Source organism: Anser cygnoides, chromosome 5, assembly GCF_040182565.1.
Source record: "Anser cygnoides isolate HZ-2024a breed goose chromosome 5, Taihu_goose_T2T_genome, whole genome shotgun sequence".
NCBI classification, from domain to species: domain Eukaryota; kingdom Metazoa; phylum Chordata; class Aves; order Anseriformes; family Anatidae; genus Anser; species Anser cygnoides.
The window spans coordinates 32,474,222-32,499,866 of NC_089877.1; the positions used below are offsets into that span (position 1 = coordinate 32,474,222).

The window sequence follows — 25,645 nt, forward strand, 5'->3', positions numbered from 1 at the left end:
GCTTTCTGTTACTGACTCTAGATCTCTCAGCACCACATCTTTTATTTATGGTTTTCCCCATGTGATCTTTTGTATACATGCTAGTATCTTGAAAATGCTCCAGATTTTCTTCTTTGGTACTTTCCTCTTATTGTGCCAAATCATTTTCACTAGAGGATGCTCTACAAGTCTCTTCAAAGCTTTTCCCTCTTTTTAGTGGCTACTAGACAGAAGTCCAGAAAAGACAGGTGATTAAACACTTCAGGCAATTAGACTTTCCCAAAAGCCAACTGATAGCTCTCAGTAACGGATGATCTTTCTCATTATTCTCTGTCTTTTACAGTGTCGTGAACTTTGTTGCTTGGAAGTTGAAGTGAATGAGAAGGAGCAGAAAAAATCAAGTAAGGTTATTACTTTAGTATCTATTTAACAATAACCACATGCCTGCTGATGAGAGGATGCCTCTGTCCTATAATGAATGATGAAACAAATCGTATTTGCATTATTCAGTGTGATTAACACCAGGCAAATCCATTAGGTTGCTATAATCCTCAGTGACTGCATCTCATACTCCCTTAGGTATATGCCAATAACGCCTATTAGAACTGACAAAGTTGATATCCTGGTTGTACCTACAAGGAAGAATATTCAGAGTCCTCTTTAAAAATAGTCCCAGCACTTTTTGCACTCCTTTCAGAATGTTTTCCATTAGACAAAGCTGTGGTCCAATCTCTACACCTCAGCTGTCTGCCTTTAATCAAGACAGCACAATTTACCAGTTAAATCGTACTGATATTTCTCATGTGCTTTGTTTGCTTTTTTAGAGAAAGAGCTTTCCCTTACTGTGAAAGGTTCCTTTGAAGGGACACAGGATATCATACTGGGCCCCGACGGAGTGGTCAGCCCATCAGGTCCCACCAAGTTCCACTACATCAAGTATGCAGAGCCAACGCTGGATGTCATGTTGCCAAAGAAGAGGCGCTACCACCCTGTATGTTGCAAATGGCCTTAATATTGAACTGGCCATGAGTCACACTCTAGGAGGTGGGAGGAGGCAAAGAGGGTAAACCCATGACTGTTTTGGTCCTAAAGCATGTTGTTTTCCCAGTGGACCTGTAGGTTCAGTACAGAAACAGGCTCCCCAGTGCTGATGCTCAATTCGCTGCCTATGGGAAGGAAAACGACAATTGCAGAGGTGAGCATCACTTCCAGGAACAAAAGGTCACTCAAGTAGAAATCATTCTTTCTGTGAGCCCCCATAATACTCTTCCACTGGAGTCCCTGTAGATATCTGCTTAGGAGGTTAGAAATATTCTGATTTTTTCTCAGACCTTGAACAAACAGGAGCTCTGTTTCTCTAGTTGTTTTCTCCATGGAAGCAGGTTGTCTGTCCTTTAGTCTCCATTATGTGCCATTAGCAGCAGATATAGCAACCTGCAAGAATGCCAGAAAATATGATGATTCACTTCACAGGATTTCTCCATGTTTACCCAAAGACTCACGCTTTTGCTTAGTGTCCAAATAAAAATTTGCCTCTTGGACACAAACTAGGAAATAGTCTATCAATATGCCTTCAGTAGACCATGTACTTCAAAGGACTGTATATAAAAAGTATAAAAAAACATTACATATAGTATCAGAATTTTAAATAATGTAGTTAGAATATTGCTCAAAATAAATGTGTATAATTTTGACTGAAATTAACACAAGAAAATATTAAGAAATAGAAATAAGAAATAGAATAAGAAATAGATCCTTGCTTATAAAATAATGTGTTTCCACTAAGAAACACCTACATATATCCAGATTATGTGGGAAACTCTCATCCAAATACTAATTGTTAGGCTGTGAAGAAGTAGAACATCAGATTTTAGGGCCATAAAAACATCCCCTGAGAATGGAACACCTTTTGTCAGTTAATCAACAATATGAAGGTTGTAATAAGGATTTTAAGGCAGGGTGAAATCTTGGCAGTAGTGAGTACAGAACTGCAGTCTCTTCACTGCAGGACTAGGCAGGATGTCAAAGATCTGCTGTTTGTTACAGCATAAAGAATGGGAAGCACACAACAGTGGTATTTCAGGATGCTGCAAAAAGCTCTTGAATAACACAGGAAATGGGACCTACTACATGAGCATCATAATCCTTTGCACCAAGATTTTTAATGTTTTTTGTGGCCTGGAAGCATTTGGGATCTGTGGGTAAGAATGTTCCACTGAGGATAAATGAATGAGTATGGGAATATATGCAGAGATCTTAGGCATATAACTTTATCCTTGCCAGACATTGCTGGGGTCTAAATCAAGCTCTGACCCCAGGAGAGAAAGGAGAAAAAGTAAAAGGAAAAATAAAATAAAAATGTGCTGTTTATATTCTTGTTTTTCAGGAGAAAAGATTTGATTTGAATGTGAAAGCAGAAAGATGGTAAGGGATTTTCTGTTCCTAAAGGTTTGAGCTGTTGATTTTCACTTTGTTTTAACCACATGGAAAGGATACAAGCAGACATCCTCAGTGTGAAAACTAGAATGTACTTTTAAGAAAACATAAAACACACGTTCAGTATATAATATATAATTAGTCTTAGGAGGCTTTGACTTTCATAAATAAATGTTGATTAACATGTATTTATTTTAGCATTATTACTTAGTCTCTGACCACAGATTGTTTTTGATCAATTTCCGTCTCTCAAATTCAAAAAAAGAACAAAGTTCAATAAAACAAACAAAAACCAGAATGGAGAAGAGCAAATTTTAAACTTGATCAGAAATTATGAATAACGATAAATTATGAACATTCTTTTCCTAATTGTCAATATTCAGTAACAATGAACCTTGTATTCTGTAAAGTCCAGCTATTCTGTATATTGAGCAGAAACTAAGGTAAACAATAAGGCTAGTGATTTGACTTCTATAGACATGCTCATTAATACCCAGCAGTAAACATGAAGATGTTTCATTTTATCCATAGCCATATGTAACACACAGAAACGGGCAAGTTGGTCTTTTCATTTTGTGCCTGACTATGAAATAAAAGAGAAAAATAATTTAATTTTGAATTCAAAAAGAATTTCCTATCATTTCATCCAGAAAGGCAAATAGTCAATGACAACAAGAAAAACGGTGTTATTCCAGGACAGGAAAAAAAAATCCATCTATTTATTTCACATTCTGACAACTTTAAAAATATCCAATGATATCCAATAGAAACAAACTTTTGCAGCTCCACCTAACTCAGTTCTCTTTGTGTGTGCTCAACTTACAAATATAGTTGTAATCATCTGGCTGATTTTATCTAAATCCGATGGAGGAAAAATCTCATAAATAAATTTCATTGCTAGTTTCAGTTAAATTATGGACTTAGTAGAAGAGAAAAGTTCTGTCACTGAAAGTAAAATCAAAATCCTGTTATTTTACAGTCTCTGTCCATGGCTAGCTGGCCAGCCAGAGAGTCCATAGGTAGCTCTGTCCTTGATACACTATGGCAGGTCTCTTGCCCATTGGTGAAGTCTTGTAGGACAGGAGTCAGATTAGTGAGCACAAGAGCACAAATGCACAGGTGAATATATTAAAACAGTGAGTTATTAGGAATGACTTATTAAATTTCAAATTTGATGCCAATAAAGCCTTCATCAGAAGAATATTGTGCTTTCTGATTTTTGAGTAAAGCTTGCCATGAAATACAGGTGGCAGCACTGACGTGTGAGACACCTTGTGCAAGTGCAGACAGATCAGAACAGCAGGGTTGAGATCCTGCCCCACTAAATTCGGTGACAAATCTCTATCCATCCAGTGGCTGGATGTCACCGAGGTCATCCTTCCAGAGATGGCAGGTCAGGGTTACCTGGCCATCTGCACCTCAGAGATAGAGATTTTTTTTTTCTGCAGCCATGTTCACCGCTAGAGGGGGATGCATTCCCACTTGAGTTGCTCAAAATGGGACATTTCCTTCAAGTTGGAAATGCCAACATTTGAAAATTTGTCTTTATTTTAGATTTGGAATGAGAAAACGTATGTTGGAATTGCCCATAAAAGTGGATATCAGTACACTCACTTTGGAACATTTGCACAGATTTTTGCAATATGTGGTCCTTTTAGTTTTAAAATATTCATTTAAATATTTGGTTTCATTTTAAATTGCTGTACCTTGTTTCTTCATTAGTTATTACTAATGGGATATAATGCTACTGGTTAAGCTTACTAATTGAAATATGTTTTCTTACTTTTAAAAATAGTGAGAATATTCTCTTTCTCCTGTCACATTGAATAACCCTGTGTAAAGGGAAGGGCACTGTAGAGAATCTTTGGTCTAAGTCCTAAGATTGGTATGTGTGTGTTAATATGTAAAATATATGTCTGTTTTTACCTTAGTAATTGCTCATGCCGCCAAGACCTGGACATGCGTTTTGGGTTTGACTTATGTTCAGACGAGATGGCTTTTCTGTGCAAAAGGAAGAAATATGTAGCAAGTGCCATGAAAAATGTTTTTCACCTACAACAGGATCTGCAGGATCATGAAGTATGGCGGGGGGGTGGGGGGGGTGGGGGGGCGGGGAGGAGGATCTTGCATTGCTAGTGCCTTTGTGTTCCCTTCTAGATAAGTGGTCAGCAAAACGGGCTGCATGTGTCTGTTGTGTAGGGACCAGCTAGTGCATGCATCTTTTGCTTTTGCTGCCAAGTTCTGTTATTTTGAGAAACATTAGTTGCAGTAGTTGTATCCTATATGACTCCCAAATTTGAAATTTGACAGATCTGCAGTGCGTTCATCCCTTCCATCCTATTCTATAGCTGCCTTGGTTCAGAAATACTATGTGCATGTTAAATACATTGCATAGCAAAGATTTCTTCCATTGTTCAAATTTCATCATTTTGTGAGAGCTTAGGATAAGCATTTCCATTGAATGCATTTTATAATATCTTTTATTGCAATTTTTAAATTCCTCAAAGTAAATATCCTGTATTTTAAAGGAACTTCATGATACTGATGAGTAACAACATTGATGAAGGTAGTTTAGCAACACTGTGTGAACTGGGTGTATTTCTTGGTGGGGCTGGCATGTGAATTTTTGAACAGCAGTAGTAGGTGCAAGATACAGAACAAAGTGGCAAAGGAATGGGAAATATAGAGAAAATATATTGTTGCCTCCACAGAAGGGTTTTCTCTTGTTCCCCTGGGTCCTCGCTTTCCCTAAACTAGAGATGGGCAAGAACCCAGGTTTAGGTTAATCTCTAATCCCATGTTTATCCAAAGGGAAGCAGCAGTAATAGTCATTGCCATTTTGGAGCCTTTCCTTCCTAAAAGGGACCTGCGCCGTGAGATCAGGACCCAGGCTGGATTCAGTGGCTGGACCCCATGTCAGTCCATTGAGTGCCATCAGTGTAAATGTCCCATCTTTCTCTGTCCAACAGGTCCCTGTTGTAGCTATCATCACGACAGGTGGTGGGCTGAAGTCAATGACAGGACTATACGGCAGTCTCATGGGACTCAAGAAATTAAATCTCCTGGACTGTGTAACATACATCAGTGGACTGTCTGGCACCACGTGGTAAGGACAGCTTGTGCAGGACACTGGACCAAGCTTTTTGGGGTGATGCTCCTGCAGGGACCTACCATCACAGGGTTGCTGGAAACTGCCAAAGAGTCTGCTACAGAAAATCAGTACCTCCTCCAAAGATAAAAATAATGGTTCAGTCTTTTCTTATTTTAAAACAATTTTTAGGCCCTCAGATGATACAGAAACAAGAGACAGCTGCTGGTGTGAACTGATTTATGATTCTTGAAAACAAGCAAAAATAATTGTAATTTTCTGCCTAATTTATGCTTCATGTTTACATCTGGCAATTGTATTGCTAATGGTGCTGCCAAGTTTGTCGTTAAAAAATTCAAGAACATTAATAAGTGTGCGCCATATCTTTCAGGGCCATCTCTAAAACAATCATAGAAAATCTGAAGAGATCATTCTGCTGAATGGAACGGCAAAAATAAAGCTGTATGAACATAAATTAATACCTAAATGTAGATCTCTGTCTCTAAAAGCAAAAAAAAAAAAAAAAAAAGAATTCTTCTTTTTCTTCTTTTAGTTTTTGTTTTCTGTGTTGTTTTTCTCCAGGACTATGGCCAATTTATACAGAGATGCCTACTGGTCACAGAAGGACCTTGACTCGCATATTGTTGAAGCACAGAAACAAGCAACCAAATGCAAGATGGGCTGCTTTTCTATGGATCGCATGAAGTATTACAATAAGCAGCTATGTCAGCGGAAAGAAGAAGGATACAGGACATCATTTATAGATCTCTGGGGACTCATGATTGAATACTTACTAAATGATGGGGTATGATGTCTATCCCTTTTCTTAGAGAACAATGTTTTGTTTTGTTTTATTTTATTTATTTTTTGCCTTTAATAAATAGAGAGAAAATTAGCCTGTCGGTTCAGAGGACATACCTCAAAACAGAGCGGAGTTGTCCATGTCAACAAATGCTCAAACTTTTTTATTTTCTTCAATAGTCTGCCTAAGGAGATATGCATCCTATATATCAATAAATTAGGTTGTGAATGCAGCCATTTGGAAAGTGCCATTAGACTCTGAATGGTGCTGAAATAAAATCGGAGGTGATCTCAGGCAGCCTGCCTGAAGTCCAGATTACACATACAGAAAGATTTTGAGATGTATTTTTTCCACCTCTCCTCACAAAACTGTTTTTCTTCAAAACCAGAAAGACCCCCACAAACTTTCAGAGCAGAGAGAAGCACTGTGTGATGGCCAGAACCCACTGCCCATCTATGTGTCAGTCTGCGTCCGGGACAACTACAGCACTCAGGATTTCAAAGGTAAGGATGATATTTCAGATCCCATAGGGTTAAAACTGGCAACATGATTCCTATGATTTGATTTGCTCTTCTCTGCTTGGTAGCACTTAGAGACAACAGCCCTGGTCTGTTTGCCAATGTCCAGTGATATTTTAAATATGAAGAAAGACCAGATAGTTATGACAAAGATTGGGAAAGCAGCTGATCTACTCCCAACTGAATCTTTTTCTTTGCTTGTTTTTATGTTTTTTTTTGTTTGTTTGTTTGTTTGGTGGGTTGTTTTTTGTTTGTTTGTTTGTTTGTTTTGAGGAGAAGAGGAGAAGAAAATCAGGTTAAATTTTCATGTTTAAGGTGAACAAAATGACTCAGTTCTGAAGAAAAAGGAAATTATGGCCTATGATCTTTCTGTCCCAGACTTTGCTCGCGCTGCAGTTATATCAGACAATAGCACCTTACTTGTAGGGGACATCTGAGAAAGTCAATGACTAGTTCTGTCTTCCTTACTACAATACATAAAGAGCATAACTGGTCACTTAAAACAAAATCATTCTTGAAGAGCTGGGCACCTGTCTTAGTACATACCTGAATTATTCAAGGGAAAGAAATGCATCCTATTCTGTCAACTGTCTTGATAACTGTGGAGGTACTTTCACCTAGAGGTGGTATATGCAAGGGTATAGTGAAACCTGGATTGGTGCAAGCACGTGAGGTGTTTCAGAGCCGAAGTCTTGCCACGTGCCCCATATATGCCCTGTCCCACTGGCACCACCATCACTGCCCAGACCACTCCTACCTCCTTGTGACTGAGGAAACCCCATTACCACCATGTCTGAGCTAAGCCGCCTGGTTTGGAAGGCGGTTGTTCATAAGCAAGGCTTTGCAAAGACAGCAGAGCAAACAGAATTCAGGCTGGGTTTTGTCCTAGCAGCTTCATACCACGCAGAGAGCCTGGAAGAGCTCACATTGTCCCTTTGTGGCTGTATTGCAGAGTGGGTAGAGTTCACCCCCTACGAGGTGGGGTTGCTGAAGTATGGTGCGTTCATCCCTGCAGAGAATTTTGGAAGTGAGTTCTTCATGGGACGCATGTTAAAAAAACTCCCTGAATCCCGGATCTGCTATCTTCAAGGTGATATATTGCATTGCCCTGGCACAGAGGCACTTGGGGGATGGAAATTGAAGATGGGGAGGAGTGTGTCCAATGCTGTTAACCAGATTGTGGACATTTCTGGTCAAACATGCAAACATTTCTGGTCAAACATGCAAAAACTGCTGCTGTGCTATCACCTGCTGGGAGATGGGGGTGTATTGTAGTTTATCCAAAAGACTACAGTAGAAGATCTCTCATCCTTTTAAGTTTCTTATCACTCTCAAGGTATGCTTAATCTTTTAAACATTATCTTATAGATGGGATAGATGAAGCCCCTTAATTCTTCCATCGTAAGGAATGTTTCCCACTTCTTTTCTACTCTTCTGATTCCTCTCTGAATGCACTCCAATTTGTGAACGTTTTGACGCTGCAGGAAACATGCAGCTGTGCTTCCACCGTGAAGTATAACTTCAGTCCGATGTAGGGAATCCAATCTACCAAAGATGCAAGGTGTCTGGGGTTAAAAATGAAACCAGAAGCAAAAGGTGCCTGAATCCCTTTCATCAATGCCTGAGTTGTACTGATGGGTTGTATGAAAAAGCAATAAAGTTCCTTTGCTAAGGAATTAGGCTGGAGTAGTCAGAATCACAAACAAACCAACAGATGAATACAGAGCAGTGCGAGTTTGGTTTCAGTCATCTCTTCTTACACTCTTGCTGCTTATAAGCTCCTCAGTCTCAGCACACATGATGCGGTATTAAATAGCCAGCAGCTCCAGGGGATATTGTTAAAATACTACCTCTCAGGTTGGCCCTTTTTACCTGGGCCACTACTGGGAAATTCATTTGCCAAATACTGTGTATGTATGCATTACCCAAGCTCTTATTTTGCTCCTTGAATGAGTGGGTTTTGCTCCTTTGCCTCTCTCCCACTGTCATCTTCCTTTACTGTGCAGCAGAGCCATGCAGTAGATGAGGCACAGAACTGACAGCAGTATGAACTGAGGTCTTCAGTTAGAGATGATGCAGTAGAGAATTTAGATAAATTTAACAGCCCAAAAGTTTAGAAATATTTGAATTATGGCAAAAAAAGAAAAAAAAGGAATTCAGAAGATCAAAAGAGAAGGAAAAAGGCAGTTTCTTCTTAATTGTATCCTTATGTTCAGTAATTCCCTTTACAGGTATGTGGAGCAGTATATTTTCTGTGAACCTATTACAAATCTGGGGACTGTCCCACAGTTCAGAAGACTTCTGGAAGAGATGGACCCAGGACAGAATAGACGAAGTCGGTGAGAAATTTTTAGACCTTCCATTTGTGGTGCCTTAGTCTTTTTGATGTCTTTTGACATCATCCTTTCACCTAGTTTGAAGCCAGCAAACTGGATCCTACTACAAGAAAGCGACTTCCCCTCACATCGTAAAGCCTAAAAGGAAGAGAGTAATCAGGGAAATGCTGCTGTAATTATTAGACTTATGAAAATGCTACCGACTGAAAGTTTCTGTTTTTAAGAGGAAGCTTTACAGAGGTTACACATTTCACAGGAAATGTTTTGGCATTTCCCATTCTCACTCAGCCATACAGAACCAAGAATCGGTGGCAAAGAATAAAGTTATTTTACTGCTTGTGCAGGGAATAAGCCTGAATATCAATTGGCTAATCAATATTTCCTGAATTTAGATTTTATTACTCAGTACAGTAATTATTGCATTATTGCAGGATTCATCATAGAACAAAGATAAACGAGGCCCAGAGGGTATTTTCTGAAGCAATACAGAAACCATGGTTTTATTGCTAAATCATTTAACATGATGGCAGCTATAATTACAGACATCCTGAAAACAAAGAAATATATCTGTGCAGTGAGAAAAACTGCCGAGTCTCTCCTGCTGCACTGTCAGCCAACTGGTCTGGCAAAGTAGGCTGTGATTTCGAGAAACCACACCTAGTGCCATTTCTGCTTTTCACCCACATATGCTCCCATGTAGACACCTTGGAAACTTCCTGTAGTTTCTAAATATGAATGTATTTCTTAGGCTTTCCTGAAATGCTTTTATTCTCCTTGTTAAGCATATTCTCATGTAGCTGTGGGTGATTATCAGGTAGAAGCTGTCCACTGTTGATATAGATCCTGTGATGCCCTTTTGTTGCCCTTCTGAGTGAGTGGGGTATATGCTTAAGCCCCATTTTCTCCATGCTTGCCTCTGTTTCATGGTACCTTCCTATGTGGATGTGCAACCTTCCTTCTGACTGGAAATTCTCTGAATTGCTTAGTTCCCTTAAAGTGTCTGTTTTCCAGAACAAAAGACGGCTTTTGATTAATTGTCTTTAGCCCAAAATTCAAGACCATCTGCAGAGCTTTGTCCAGCAGCCACTCTTCTGCTCCAGAATAGTTTTTGTGTTAGTGAGCCATCTCAGAAGAAACTCTGAGATCTATTACACACCAGGCCAACCAGAGGTGAAAATGAATTAATTAATCATTCATCAGTGTTTCTCTCCTGCTCTAGATGAAGACCCAGTATTGCCTACGAGGCCCCATGAACTAAGGACTCGCATGTACACTCCTCCTGGGCCCCTCTCCAGTGCTCTTCGGGGTGCTTTAACCGACCGCTTCTCAGTTGCCCAGCATCACAATTTCCTGAGGGGCTATCAGCTGCATAACAACTACCTTGAGAATGAGCACTTCTGCCGATGGAAAGGTAATAGGAACGCATATTTAGGAGGTATCAAAATCCAGGTGATTTTTGGGGTGGAATTTAAGAAAGAAACCTATCAGACTTGGGAGGGGGAAAAAAAAAAAAAACTCTCTTTCAAAAGTGCTTGGTTTTTTTTGTTTTTGTTTTTGTTTGTTTGTTTTCTGAATGGAGAGAAAAGACTAAGAGTTGCCAGATATATAAGTCTGTTTTTAAATATAAGTGTGTGTTTATGCGGTTTAGCTGAGATGTCTGTGGCCCAGACTGAGTGGGCAGACTTGCTGCTGACAGAACCAAATTTAAGGTAGAAAAGAGCAAAGAGAACACGGGAGACATCTTAATTCAGCAAGGCTGTGCCTCTATCTTCAGATGCAACTGGAATATCACAGAATATATGATGTAGGAGAGAAAGCTTGAAAGGAGTGAGGCTTTGTAGTCCAAAGGACAGTGGAACAGGGGGAAGCATAAACCTATACGTAAAAAAGGACAAGGATATTTTGTACTTCATATCAGTGATGGATAAAACATGAAACAATGTTTGAAATGAAGCTAGAAAGATTTAGTATAAAGGTTAGATATAGTTTATGGATGCTACTGAGTATGGCAAATTACTGGAATAGCTTGGTTGGAAGCTCAATATAGAAGATTTTTAAGAACAGTAATTTGGGTGGCGTTTTGAAGTCCCTCCCATGCCTATATGACATTCCTGTATTATGACAATGAAATTAAACCAGGTCTGTGAGATGGTCAGATCCACCTTGCATTTTTTCTCCGTCAAAATACCAACATATCATTTCTTATTTTCCTTTTAGACACCGTGTTAGACTCACGTCCTAACCAGCTGATGCAAAATCCCCATCACCTGGGTATGATAGACGCTGGATTTTTCATCAACACCAGCAGTCCACCACTTTTAAGGCCACAGAGGGAAGTGGATGTCATCATATATTTAAGTTATACTACTGGATCACATACATCGGTGAGGAGGATCTTGTTACAGTGTGTTGTCTCTCTTTTTGCTTTCCTGTAGCACATAAAAATACTAGTTATTTCAGTTGCCCAGTTTTTAATTACTGTATCCCCTTCTTTAAATGCTAGAGGAGGTTATTGATTTCTTCTTCAAGGGAAGGAGAAATTAATCTGCTAAATTGTCTAAATCCTCATTTCAGAACCTCTGATGTCAATCACTCCTTTGAATACATCCCCCTTCAGATTATCTTGCTATTAGCACCCATGGCTTAGAAACACCAGAGGAGGACTTTTTGATGGAACTGTTCTGTCAGGGTTATGTTTTTGACTGTAATAATTATCTTTCCTATTTGTTCCTGCTTCTCCTGGAATCTCCCTCGCTGACTTATGAACATATTGAATTATTCAAGAGGACATCAGCACAGTCTCTTCCAGAATGATGGGAAGAGCCTCTAAAGATTTATGCTCTATTGGGCAGATTTCCAGATCCTGCACAGGAATATGCGTAAAAATAAGGAGCGATTTCTTTTAACTTAAAATAGAATACAAAAGGGGCTAAGTGGATAGTCAAGGGCAGATGTTATTTCTGGGCTGGGAAATAAGATGCTACTAGGAAAATTCAATTACAAACATCTTCCTGCAGAAATTCCAGTTTCATAGAGGTAAAACTAATTAGCTGTCTAAAAAGCCTTCCAGAAAAAGAGTTTGGGTCTTTACACCTCAGTAACTGAGTTTAGTTAGAAATTTAGTAATAAGCATCTTGGCCTGCTGAGCTGAAAAGGCACATTATAGCCTAGTACTTCAGAATTTCTCAGTAAAACACTGATCTAAAGGAACACTGCTTTAATGCCTGCACAGACACTGATATAATTGCACATTCAATCTTTATTATCTCCTGGCTTCTAAGCATGTAGTAAGATACCTTAAATGTTTTCTTGCTGTGGTTTATTTTTCTGATTAATTCTATGCAATGGACTGTTTCACTTGCTAACACTACATGATTTACCCTAAGCTTCTAACTGCTTATGTTTTTACAAAGCAGCATCCTGCATGAATTCTCTAACTCTGAAATTGTGTTTACAGCTTGTGATTAGTATTTTGGTTACAGTATGTGGTATTTCTGTGTATAGCAGCCCTTCATAAGAAGGAACCCACTCTATGGATTTAAATCTCTAAACCTTAATGGTAGATAACCAGTTTAGGACTTTAGGACAGCCAAGTTGAATTTTAATGCTGATCATGTCTGTGGTACACTAGTCTCTAGATAAGGCATGCAAATACTACTCGGAGCAGAAAATCCCATTCCCCAAAATTTCTTTGAGTGATGAAGATAAGAAAAATCTAAAGGAGTGCTACATCTTCCAAGATTCAGATTCGCCAGGATGTCCCATTGTGATTTTTCTTCCACTTGTGAATGATACTTTCCGAGAGTACAAAGCACCTGGTAAGTTAAAAGTGGTGGCAAAATATCAAATAAAAGACAACACTACCCACTTCCCTGACTCAGAAAGAGCCTTATTTCCCTGCTGCTGGCTGTCTTTGCTGGCTGGTTTCATCAGGGAGTGCTTTAGCTAATTAGATTTTCTTTCTCCATTCCAGTCAAAGTTGCTATGTCATTCATGTCATCTTTGTGGCCCTAAAAGGTTAGACACAGCCCTTGTCTTCTGCATGGTGTTTACCTTCACGTCACTCCCATTTGTAACAAAGTGTTGCTAGCTATTTATAAGAAAAAATCATGGGAGAAGTATATCCCCCTGCATTTGTTCTGTGTTGTCCAGGGATTTAATTCTACTTTTGAGAATTCACATTGCCACTTGTGAATGGTGTGGCAGCAAGAACCTGGCTTTCAGGCTCAAATCCTGCAATGTCAAGATCAGTCTCTTCCCAGTGTTATCCCTCACTTTTCCCTTCTGCCCTCATTGCTTCATGCACACAATGTGCCTTTGACTAGTAGTGGCCTTAAATGACTGAATTATTGGAGCATTTAAACCCAGTGACTTCTCTCCTGGAGGAAAGCCCCCCTCTTGGGGCTGCTGTGGACAGCTTGTCATTGACAGAGATGCACACCGTGCTACAGCAACAACTTCTGTTTTTCTCCAGGTGTCAAGCGCTGTTGCTCAGAGATGGAGGGAGGACAACTCGATCTGACCAGTCGCTGTTCCCCCTACTGCATGTTCTCGGTCAGATATACTGATGAGAATTACCGCCGGCTGCTGAACCTCAGTGAATACAATATCCTGAATAACTCACAGATGATTATGCAGGCCTTGCAAACAGCAATGCAAAGAAGGCAAAACATGTGCTAATCACACATCTGATTGCCTGTGTCTTCTTGGAGGAGTTTTACATGCTCTAGCACACATGAAGAACATAGCTTTTTGAACACTGGCCATTCTGCGCTACAGAAAGAAACTACCCCAGGTGGCTTAGTGTTTATTTTATTTTATTTTCATTCCCATGAAGTGGCTTCTTTAGGCAAAGACGTTGCCTGGAAAATCTTTACATGTTTTGTTCCCTAAATTAAGGTTGTCTGTAGAACACTCTTTACCTAAAATCCTTGTTATATTTTTAAAAATAGTCTTATTTTAAGCCTAATTTATTATATGACATATAAAAAAAACATTTTCTAACACCAAAGTGCTACAGTAATACAACCCAACTAACAAACTGACAGGCCACAAGAAGGGGGTATGGGTATGAATGTCTGCTCCCTACAACTTTTCTTCATGGAACACAACATGCATCCAAACCTGGAAGAATGAAGAAAACCTGAGGCACGACTGGAAGCTGGAATCAGATCCCTGAGTTGACTCTATTTTGCAAGTGTACTGAAGAGCAGCTAAAGAGGTTGGAAATGTAATAGGGACAAGTGTGTGCACACGGCCAGCCCTGTGAATCACATCCATCTCCAGAGCAATCTTGGACTGCGAATGCACCACACATAGATTGGAAGGAGCAGTGTAGGAGGAAGTATTGTAGGAGTTTTCTTTTTCTTTTTCTTTTTCTTTTTTTTTCATTGCAAGATATCATTTGGGCACATCAGAATTTCCTTTGAATTTATGTCAGTTTTGATTGTGTTGATATAAAAAAGTCAAAATTTTATTTTGAATCTTTCAAAATAAAAAAAAAAAATGGGATTTTTTTCCCAATTGAGTTAGTTCTCATATTGAACTTCTTTTCTTAAATGAAAAAGAAATGTGTGCTTGAAATGAATATATTTAACTTCCACTAGAGCATAAAAAAACTTTGTTACGTAACTCAGTGGAATTTGTTTAAACAGTTTGGGACATACCTTTCTTCATATTCCCTTTTATGGAAAGTGTCTTTTCTGAACTCTTGAAAGTGCTAAGGATGAGCTGTAAAAATTATATATCTGTAACAACCATTGCATTCCAGGAGCAAGTCAAATTGAAAATACACATTTATATTAATAAATTCTGTGTCTTGATGACAACTGATAAAATTTGGGGAACTGGGGAAAAAAGTCTATTCAGTGAGAAAATCTATCAGAAAATCTGTCTAAACAAGTTACCTAGATGTCATAATCTGAGGCTGAAATAAACCAGGGAAAAATGCTTGGGTAAGTTGAAACATTTCATATTAATATTTTCCATAACATCTCTGTTTTGAAACAGAAGTTCTTTTTAATAGATTGCCTACCTCGTAAGCCCAGGGTACCCAACCTGAAAATAACAAGCTTCATTTATAATCAAATAAGGTGTTTCTCTTGGTGCAAAATGACTCTCTGAGGATTCCCATTTTGGCAAGGAAACTTATTAAGTCAAACTTATCTTTAAAAATGGGTTCAAAAATGACTTTTTCCAATGCTTTTCTCATTTAGGATGTCAAACAAAACTATTTTTTGTGCATCTGTAGTGTGATATTGCAAGCCTATAAATCAGAGTGTAAATATGAATATTTAAAACCCTTTGAGTTTTGAACTAATATAAACTTATGCCAGGTTTTTTTGTTCTATTCTAGTTTCATGGGTCATAATCTGAAATATGGTGCTATATGTTCTGCATATAACCCTGGGAATTGCCATTCCATTCCACTCCATTGGAACCTGAAGTCCCCGGTGTGAAAAAAATAAATACAAGTTTTGGCCATAATCTCATGTCACCTCCAGCTCTTAGGAAATGTTAGTTACATGCAAAAATGTTGTGTATATAATATTGGACAATAAAGGCTTGTTTGCAAAACAAAATTCTGCCTTGCTCCACATATTCAGGCATTTTAGTAATATGCTTCAGGTTCACAATGAGTTCCTTGTTCCAGGAAAGCAAAATTGTTTTTAGCAAAGAGCATCAGAGTGTCCCAAATACTTGCCGTGAGCATTGTGAGCAAAGGTATGTCTCAGAGACGAATGCAGGAGTACAAAGAGAGCCATGTCCCTCCCTCCTGCAAGAGCTGTCTCTGATGTGGAACTGCAAATGCTATTTGTAAAAATGGAGGAGTGATTGCACCTTCCCCAAATGTCCTACCAGGCAGCCCCAGTCTTGTGTCACCTCAGTTGACGCGCTTTCTGCTGGACACTCCAGTGGTTTTAGGACTACATGGTGCTCCACCAGGCTTCTCCTATTTGGTGTGTCTCATTTTCTAGGGGAAAGTGGGATGGCAGAGCCCTGCTGTCAGGGCCTCTGAGAGTTTTTTGGCCATTGGCACTGTGGAAGTGACATATTCAGAGCCCCAGTCCTGGTTTATAGCTTAGCTCTCCAGGGAGGTGTCATAAGAGGGTATTGACTTTAACTGTGGCTGAAAGATGCTGATGTTGCCAAGGGTTTTCTATGATCTAATGAAAAATGCATTTCATCAAGCTACCTAATTGCAACTGGCATAGAGAGGAAACACGCCAGGTAGGTAGACACAATCCTTCACTGTGTTGTGAAACAACATAGCCTATAGCAAAAATTTATTCTACCGAGGTGACTGTGATGACTGGTGATATTTGCATGGGAATGGGCAGCATGGGAATGTGCAGAGGAATTGTGTTGGCTAGTAACAATATTTAACAAGTAAGCCCAGGAATGCTCAGGAAATAGTTAACTTTTTGCTCATAGGTAATACACCAGGAGAACAGGGATGCCAAAGGATTCCCTTACCCCAGGGATTTTTCTCTGCTCTAACCTGCTGAAGATACAACAGCCTTTGATGCTCCTTTTAATCCCTTTCCAGTGAGCTGGGAGCCCTGCTCATAACATAGGGGTTAGCTGAGTGCTAGCAGAGGCCAACACAGGTGTCCCACTGCAGTGGTGGGTTTGTGAAGGAGCCCAGGAGCCCTCCCATTGGTGTTGCAGAAGGCAGTGGGTGGACAGTGCTGAGTTGTGCCTCTGGCTGGCAGGGTTTATTGGGTCAGTCACAGGAGCCAGGTTACAGCCAGAGTCAGTCTGAGCTGGAAAGCAGCATAGAAGTATTTACGGGGTGGAGCTAGGCTAAGGAAAATCATGGCTTCAGGACTCTTGTCTAAACAGAAGTAATAATAACAAGCCATAGGAAAGGAGGGGAAAAGGATACAACTGCTTGGGGAGAGACCCAACACTGCTGGACCTTGGCAGAGTAGAGACAAAACACCATGTGAGTGTGCCTGCTCTGCACACCTAAGCATGGGAGTGCAGAGAGGTGGTACAGAAACCCTTCAGCTGGCTTTTGCAAACTTTAGTGTGAGAGCAATAGTATTGTCCCTCTCTTTTTTTTTTCTTTTTTTTTTTTTCCCTATTAGCTGTTCTACCCTGTCTACTTACTATCACAGATTAACTGCATTTAGGTTATATACTGTTTCTGCATCTTACTGGGGCCTTGCTAAGTGGAAAGTTCCTGCTCAGGTAAAAGGGCATTGTTGGCCCATTGGCCAGTGTTGGGCAAAGTCACTCAAACAGCATTCTTCCAGTCATTGTACAGAGAGAAGTATTTTTTCTATTTATTCTACTACAAGATTCAGTTTCCTAGCATAAGAAAATGGGAGGGGAATAGCTGGGTTTAAGAAATCAGGCAGAGGTGGGGCTCTGAGTCAGTTTATAAAATAGTTGCTCACCTGCATTTGAGACATTTAAACTATTGGTGCCTCTGGAAGTTGGGAGATGTGAAGCTGCATTGCCAGAGATAACGCTGGACATGTATGTAACAGCGGCCACAATGGAGCCAGATGGTGTTTTGTCTCAGGTAAGAAGGGTGCAGAGCAAAACGAGGCGTCTGGGACCTCAGCCGGTTATGCTGCACATCGTGCACGGACGGGACTGCTTTCTTGACCTATTAATGACTGTAAGTGACTCTGCACAGGAATAAGAAAGTCAGTGTTTCAAGAACTCATTATGGAAATTAAAAATGAGAACAAGACATGGAAAGAAAGGGAAAACTGCTTGGGGAGTAAGAGTTTGATTACTAAAGGAGTATTTTGTATATGTTGGGGTTTTCTTCATTTCAGAAACGTGCCGTATGCAACCTTAGAAAAAAGTATTGAGTAGCATAGAGATGCACTTTAAGGTGAAGAATTAATTACAGGGTGTGTTTCTAGAGGCAGGTTTGCTGTTCCTTTAACAGTCAGAGCTAGGAGCAGTCGTCCTTGCCGGTGTGTCACACAAAGGGTGGACCTTGCTTGGCTGCTACGCCTCTGCCCGGCCTTGGTGGGGCAAGCACAGCGCAGGCAGCGACACTGGGCACAGCTGGAAGGATCTTTACCTGCTGAGGCCCCGTGGGCAGCACCGACCGTGGGCTCCCCTCCATTGCTCTGCAGTTGTGAATTCCTAATGAGGATTGCTGATAAGAGACAGGATGGTTTTTCCAGGGGTAACGTTGGCCCTTCCTGTTGCAGGAGCTGATCACCCAAACTGGTGCACTAGAAGGAATTATGCGGCTGAATCCTGATGGGGAGCAGTGGACTTTGGCTACAAAGGTACCATAAAGGAGAATTTTAAAAGAAAACCGTAGAAGAGACTTTTCTGCTGGGTGGAGCCTGGGTGAGAAGAGATAGGTTTCAGTGTCTGCTGAACAGTAATTAGGTCTCATAACCCATCCAGCTGCCTCCACAAAACACCATCCAGCTTATCATTTGATCACTTTGCTTACGCAGTCTTGCTTCACGTTCAAGTCCTGCTGTTGTTTTCTATCCTTGGCAAAGGAAAAATTAATCCTCTTTGAATAAGTTTAATAATTTTACAAGGATGGGTTTGATTAGGCTTTCTGCTCCATATGTCTTGCCAAAGCATAAGGACAAATTTACTGCCAGAGTAGGTAGCAATAACTGTAAAATCAAACCACTTGCTCCCACAAAGAGCATGTCACAATCCTGAAGAGGCTTTTCAACACCTGATTTCCTGGATTAATCTTACTTCTGGCCTCTCCAAAAAAAAAAAGAAAAAAGAAAAGAAAAAAAAAATTTAATCCCAGCTAGGAAGTTTTCCAGGAGACTTCAGGCATGTTATGTGAAATCTTTCCTCCTAGAAATCATAGGACCAGATGTGCTTAAAGAGATTTTTGAGATTTTTCTCTCTAGTTTACTGCCATTTAATAATAATTAGGAACCGTGTCTAAGGAATAATAGTTATTAGAATAGTAATTAGGAACAGAGCTGAGTTAAGATGCAGAGCAGCGAGTGTTGGGCTTACAGTTTAAGGAACAACCAATCCTTTCTGCTGCCAATGGAATTTCATCCATTCATGATCTATACCTCTGTCATGTCTAAGCCAAGGTTAGCTGGTTATGGCAGGGTATGTCCACGTGCCTAAGCACTTGCCTCAATCTGTTCTCCCTCTCTGCTGCTTTTGCAACAGCACAGGCCACAAGGGTTACTCCAGGGAACCCAGTTCCTGAAACAGAGTTGAGCCCTTCCAGGAGAATGTCTTCTCCAAAGCCAGCCACTGACAACACCTGCCCTTCCTCACTCCTCTTCGTCATTCCAGACTGTGGCCCCTTGCCTGGCATCCCTGGCAGCCCAGCTCCCCTGAGGGGCTCTGTGCTCCCCGCTTTGCAGTGGCAACCCACACTTGCCTGCTTTTCAACAGTTTACAGGCAGCTTTGTAAAGTAGCTTTATATAGCAAAAACAAAGTCAGCAATTCTTATAAAGCTGCAAAGAGAGTAAAGGAAAGTAAAAATTGACTAAGCAGAAAAATACAGATAGTACAGGCCGTATTCTTAAATATCTGCTTTCAGTTTCCTTCACCTTTGCTCTGTCCTCACTGAGCATCAAGGGCTTGCACAGTGCCCTCACCTTTTGGTAATTACTGTACTTTTTGGCTACGTTATGAACCTATTCCACCTGTAGCTCCCTCATTTCTGTACCTTTAGAATTAAGCTTTAGACATGAATGCAATTGGATGGTTGTATCCAGAGCTGCTGTTTGGATCCTCAGCTGGGGTTTGACATCCTTGATTTGTGCACACAGCCAATGGCAATGCAGCTGAACAGCACCGATACTGTTGTGGCTTTTCCTAGGACTGAATGCTTTGGTTACATGAAGGTTACTTTTACCTTGTTCTTCGCTAACCTACTTGTTAACTGCTCCCAGTATGGACAACATATATTTGTTAGCCCCAGCTGTAGCTGGGGCTAAACATTATGAGAGACACCACATGGGCATATATTCCATCAAGCCTATGAATACTGATACAGTACTAGGAGTACTGTATGTTTAAAGAGCAGGAATATGAGAAAATCATATTCTGTAACCCAGGAGTCCAGATTTGTGTAATAGCTGGATGGGAGCTGATTCCCACAATGATAATTTTATCACTTGCAAAAAGCCCAAAGCAGCTTTTCATTTTCTACCTTTGAAATTCAAAATATCTCCCAAACTGAATCTAAATCATACCACTTTGTGTAGACGGATTTTAGTTAGAAAGCAAAGGAATTCACTGTAATTATTTAAATCTGCATTCTATGCTATAACAGAAGAGAAACCTTTCAGCCTAGTATATGATTTAGATAATAGTAGAAAAACCATTGTGCTGACCATTTCTAAATTACCCAGAAAATTCAAGTAAACTGTTGATGATTTGGGTGTTTGTCTCTTTTAATCATTTCTAACTCCTAAATATGCTATTTACCTTTAGGATTCATTCTAGTCTTTTGTGTGTGATTTTATATTTTTCTTGCAGACAGAATCATCTCCATGTTACTTACTGACTGTAAGAGTCATAAGAGCAAGAAATATCCACCAGGCAGATGTCTGTAAGTATTTGTAGTACTCTTTATGATCCCCCTAACCTTCATGGAGCACGAGCTAGTCCTGCTCCAGGAAAAAGGGCTTTCTAGATTTTTTCTTGGATAGGAAAATTCCCCCACTGGCATGCTTGTCCCAGCAATGAACACAGTGTGTTGCTTTTCTTTGCATTAGCCCCATTCTGTGCAGAGATGATTGTGTAAGGTCACAGCTGTACCTAGTGCACATATTTCTCTGCATCCCTAAAGAGAACAGGGAAAGCAGCTACTCTAGTCTGTTAGAAGCAAGAAATGCAGCATGATCTCATACGTTTTCCTCTGGAGTATATTCATCAAACAGAATACACAAACTGGTTGGAATAACGGAACACTGAAAGTGGAGTAGTATTATCTCAAAGTTAGCCTGTACTTAAAGCTTCTAAAGGGCAGCTAATCCAAAGTACCACACCCTGATTCCCTGAGTACCAGCTTTTGCAGATTAAACACTGTTAGGTGTTGTTACTATTTGTAGGTCCACTTCTGATGGCCTGCAGCTGAAATGTAATAGAAGGTTATAGGTTTCCTTAAGCAAAAATCAAGAAGCATTTTTTTTTTACCCTTCCAGGCACAGGGTGATATGGCTGACCTGAATCACTACTTGGAGGAAAAGCTTGGAAAACTACCCTCTGCTATAAACTCTTCATAGTTTATTTTACCCTCCTTCCTATTCATTTGTCCAAGTGTCCCTTGGCCATGTTGGTTAATGTATCGGGATGTATTTCTCACTTGCTACACAATTCCCATCTGTCATCGTGATATATTATTACAGCTTTGACCTTGCAATTTGTTACTAATTACAACAGATCTGGCACTTGACGCAAGTACCCTACATCACTAATATCACATCTAATTTCCTTCCAAACCTTCTGACAAAGTCACCGTGGTGTTGCTGAGTAGCAACTTCTATATGTTAATAAACTGACAATGCAATTTAGCTTCTTTCAAGGCAAGTACTTGTATCTGAAGTCTGCTTTTCTGCATTTCTGCAGTGCTAATATTCAAGAGAAACCTCAGTGTTTATTTGTTCTCTGGATCCCTGCTTCACAGTCCAGCTCACTGGTTCTACCAGAGCTGTCTGTCCCTTTTGCAAGAGCTGAAACTGGCTCCCAGATTTGAAAGATATACAATAAGCAAACTGGCAGTCCATGTGATGGTATGGGGTGCCACAGACTCTTTTTTTTTTTTTTTATAGTGGGCTAATCTGACTGATGACATAGAAGGAGAAAAACCTTTGGTTTAATGCATTTATTATATTTTAATAACATTTATTAATGAGAATAATCATGTCCCTTTGCATGTCTTTTTTCTCCATCCTTATTACCTAAATCATAACATTTATGTTGGACAAATATGACATCATGTATCACAGTGTCTCTCTTTGAAAGCAAAACTTCATGTTCAAGTCATTTATTCTTCTAGAGCAAATTCTGACTTTAGATGTGCTTGTGTTTTTTAACATACAGTAAGCCAGACTGATTGCTACGTGAGCCTGTGGCTGCCAACTGCTTCAACTGAGAAATTTCAGACTAAAGCCATCCAGAATTGCAAAGATCCAGTTTGGAATGAAACCTTCTACTTCAGAATCCAGGGTCAGGTCAAGGTACTGAGCTGGGACTTCACTGTTAACTGTGATCTAGGGAACAACTGCCAGGTTTCGTCCTTTTGCAAAGCGGACATATGTAATTTTCCTGTGAGGCAAAGAAATATGCAGAAAAATGTGAGAATAACGCTTATCCTTATGATGTTTTCCATGCCATGAAAGACAAGTGTATCATTTAGCCATGGGTAGAATATAACCTTTGAGATGTCTAATTTCTCCTCATGCCTCCTTGTAGGCAGACTTGCATGGAGTTCATTTCCTCCTTCCTTTCCTTCTCTTTCTTTACTTCCTCTCATTCAACACAGAAACCAAATAAAAAAAGGATCCACTGCTTTAAATGACTCCGGTCACATTTATAATGTGCTTCTCTTCCCAGAATGTGCTGGAGCTGGGGCTGTATGATAAGGATGTAGTTACTCAAGATGATCACCTCTTCACAGTGTATTTCGATATAGCCAAACTTTCCCTGGGAAAACAAGTCTTCATGCACTTCAAGTGTGATTCACAGGTGAGTTCTGAAATAGGATATGGAATTGGTTGACAAAAAAATTTCTTTTGCCTGCTTTACTGTCTGAAATGTTATTTGCAACGTCTTTCTTTTTTCCATCTTGCGTATGGATTTCCCTGTCACATAAAAGGGAGTAGTTTTTCCACTCTGACTTGGGAAAACCTCTTCACTCCTGCATCTGTAGGCACACTGAAGTTTGGTGTGGATGTATTTGACCAAAGAAGCTAACAAACTGTAAATGTCTCTGCAAAATTACCACCTTGTTGAGCCTACCCCCGCTGAGGGTCCTGCAGGAGTGTGTCCACACCAATAACAGTCACATGATGCTTTTGTCATAACTTGTTACTTAACCTACTAATTAGGAAGTTATAGCTCTGTGATCGGAACCAAATGTCGAACCAGACTTGTTGCTAATTACAGGCAGTGGCGTGGGCGTTTAAATAAGGTGTCCAAGTCACGTCACTCAGCTTTGCAACAAGAAATGTTCCTGTGTTCCTCCTGAGTGTCCAGGGAGGTTCTGAAAGTTGTGTTTGAAACTTTGGGGCCAATGTTGTACAGCCGCTTAGGACATGCTGAAAGGGCAGGATGCACTGCATGGTGGCAGGGGATGGCCATCTTATCAGAAGGCTGGGTGTTGGGACCTTGATCCAGTGCAAGCAGCACTTCCACCACCAAAGCTGAGGTGCTGAGAGATTTGAATGTTCACTGCACATCTCTGTGGAGAATCTTCATGTGCTTTCAGTGTTTCCCAGGGAGATCAAAATAACAATAGTTATTAATGAGTACTGAAGTAAAGTCCTACTGCCTCTCTTAGGTAGGGGTCCCTGCTGGGCACCTTTGTGCACGAAGGGATGTTTTTTGCTGTGAGGAACACCCCATGCCCTGGGTGGAAAGCATGAGGAAGATGGATGCTTTCTCTGTGTGGGATCACTGGTGCTGTGCTCTGCACCAAGCTGATCCACATGCAAGGCATCAGCTGTTGCATCTATATGTGCAACCTTGGATATCAGCACTTCACATCCAGCCAGCCCACATGTTAACCATGGGAGTGGTACTGTCTGATACCAGGAAGGCCAATTAAGTGTTTTGTGAGTCTCTGCTGTTGATTGTTCATCTGCCAGTTGCAATGGGCCTGTTTCTGAACTTGCTTTGGCCAGAGGGTGATCTACCCCCACCTTGCTCAATTCAGTATCTTCACTGAACATCACACTTGTCAGGCAGGCTTCGTTGTCCAGGGACACCAGCAAGTGTCACACTTGAGTAACCAAATATCAGGATTGAGCAACCAGAGGTTAACAGATGAAAAGGTGCATCCCATCTCCCTGTGTGTTCGGCCAGTCTCTCTCCTTTTCCACTTCCCTTTTAGTCTTTTGTACATCTGTCATGCACCATCCAGTTGATCTTATCTACACACATCCAAACTCTGCTTTGCACTTCATTATCTCTAAATGCCTTATTTGAACATTTCTTTCTTTGCAAAATATGAGAGGAGTAGTGCATGGACTTCCACTAGCCCTTGATGGAAATAGAAATATTCTGCTGGTTGTAATCTAGCTCATTATAGTCTAGGTGATTACAGGTGCCATATCCAAACCTTTCATTACTGCACTTGCACAGCTACAAGAGTTAGAATTCATGATCTTCAGGCCTTCATAATATTTTTTCCCTATATATAGTGTTATGAAACCACAGAACAGTTGTGGTGGAGTTTAGCTGTCCAGCAGGGAAAAACCACCACACTATATTAAGAACTTTTTGATGCCTTCAATGTAGTAAGTATTCTTGCCCTCTTTGAGCAGATAAGTAACCTACAGCATGATCTTGTTTCTCTGTTGGTCATCCCTTCTGTCCCCACTTATGCTTTCCTCTCTTCAGCGCCGCCTTCTACTGAGGAATTATGCCCTTCTCTCCCACCCACAGAGGAAACCTTAATGTTAGATTTACCTTTGCCCCAGTGCCCTCAACGTATTACCAAAGTGGTTGTCCTCTTCCACAACTGCTTTGCATGCCTCCATTTTCCCTCCTTGCACCAGAAGGGTTTGGCTGCTCACCTCAGCAAACCCTCTTTCTCCCTGCTGGCAGACTTGGTGAGAGACAGCAGCTATAAAGAATCCTGAGGCTCAAGACAGACAGGCCAGAGGTGGTATATGCCCATTTTTTAAATGCTCTGCTAGTCATGAACAATGTATTTACCTACATTATAAGAATGAGACTTGTATTATGAGAAATGCCAGTAGACCAGTGCCAAATGCTTTTTCCTTTCTTTATTTTCCAGAGAAAAGAGGAACTAGAGGTGGGATTTGCATTGGATAACATGTGAGTAAACATGAAATGCAACATAATCTGTAGCAAAAGGAAAAAGCAATTCCAAGGCACGGATTAATCTAGCATAATTGCCCGAAGTGCATCATTCCTTGATGATGCTGATGACTAACAAGGTTTCCCATGGAATCTGTGGTATGAGCTGACAAACTGGTGCATGCCAGGTGACCTTCCATGAACTTCAGGCAGGCAGGGAGAGTACCCTAAAATCTTTTCTTTGCCTACTTCAATGAATATTATTTAAGAGCAGAATAGTGGGACTGCTGTTCTGTAATGTGTTCCTTTGAGATTTGTAGGGAGATTTGCCTCTATTCAAAGCATAACAGAACATGGAATAATCAGTGGATTTTTGATCTCAGACAAATTGCAATTCTTCAAAAACAGGATTCAGCAAAACTATCTGCAGGCTCATCTTGGGGCTTAGCGTAAAGTCACCGCACAGTTTGGCCCTGCAGTACCCTTTTTTGTTTGCTCAGCCCCAGGACTGGA

General features: G+C 40.4%; 1 protein-coding gene across 1 annotated transcript in view; it reads left to right on the top strand.

Annotated features, from left to right (window-relative positions):
• Positions 1-25,645, top strand: part of LOC106043002 (uncharacterized) — a 56,174-nt gene that overhangs the window by 20,772 nt on the left and 9,757 nt on the right. Inside the window, exons 9-28 of the mRNA XM_048065172.2 lie at positions 323-380; positions 804-970; positions 1,088-1,174; positions 2,366-2,403; positions 4,347-4,494; positions 5,385-5,521; positions 6,086-6,308; positions 6,694-6,808; positions 7,776-7,913; positions 9,055-9,162; positions 10,379-10,570; positions 11,377-11,543; positions 12,791-12,977; positions 13,634-13,832; positions 17,557-17,692; positions 18,342-18,422; positions 20,624-20,696; positions 22,190-22,326; positions 22,703-22,834; positions 25,110-25,150. Coding sequence (XP_047921129.2) covers positions 323-380; positions 804-970; positions 1,088-1,174; positions 2,366-2,403; positions 4,347-4,494; positions 5,385-5,521; positions 6,086-6,308; positions 6,694-6,808; positions 7,776-7,913; positions 9,055-9,162; positions 10,379-10,570; positions 11,377-11,543; positions 12,791-12,977; positions 13,634-13,832; positions 17,557-17,692; positions 18,342-18,422; positions 20,624-20,696; positions 22,190-22,326; positions 22,703-22,834; positions 25,110-25,150 — 2,564 coding nt within the window. The remainder of the gene's footprint in view (positions 1-322; positions 381-803; positions 971-1,087; positions 1,175-2,365; positions 2,404-4,346; positions 4,495-5,384; positions 5,522-6,085; positions 6,309-6,693; positions 6,809-7,775; positions 7,914-9,054; positions 9,163-10,378; positions 10,571-11,376; positions 11,544-12,790; positions 12,978-13,633; positions 13,833-17,556; positions 17,693-18,341; positions 18,423-20,623; positions 20,697-22,189; positions 22,327-22,702; positions 22,835-25,109; positions 25,151-25,645) is intronic.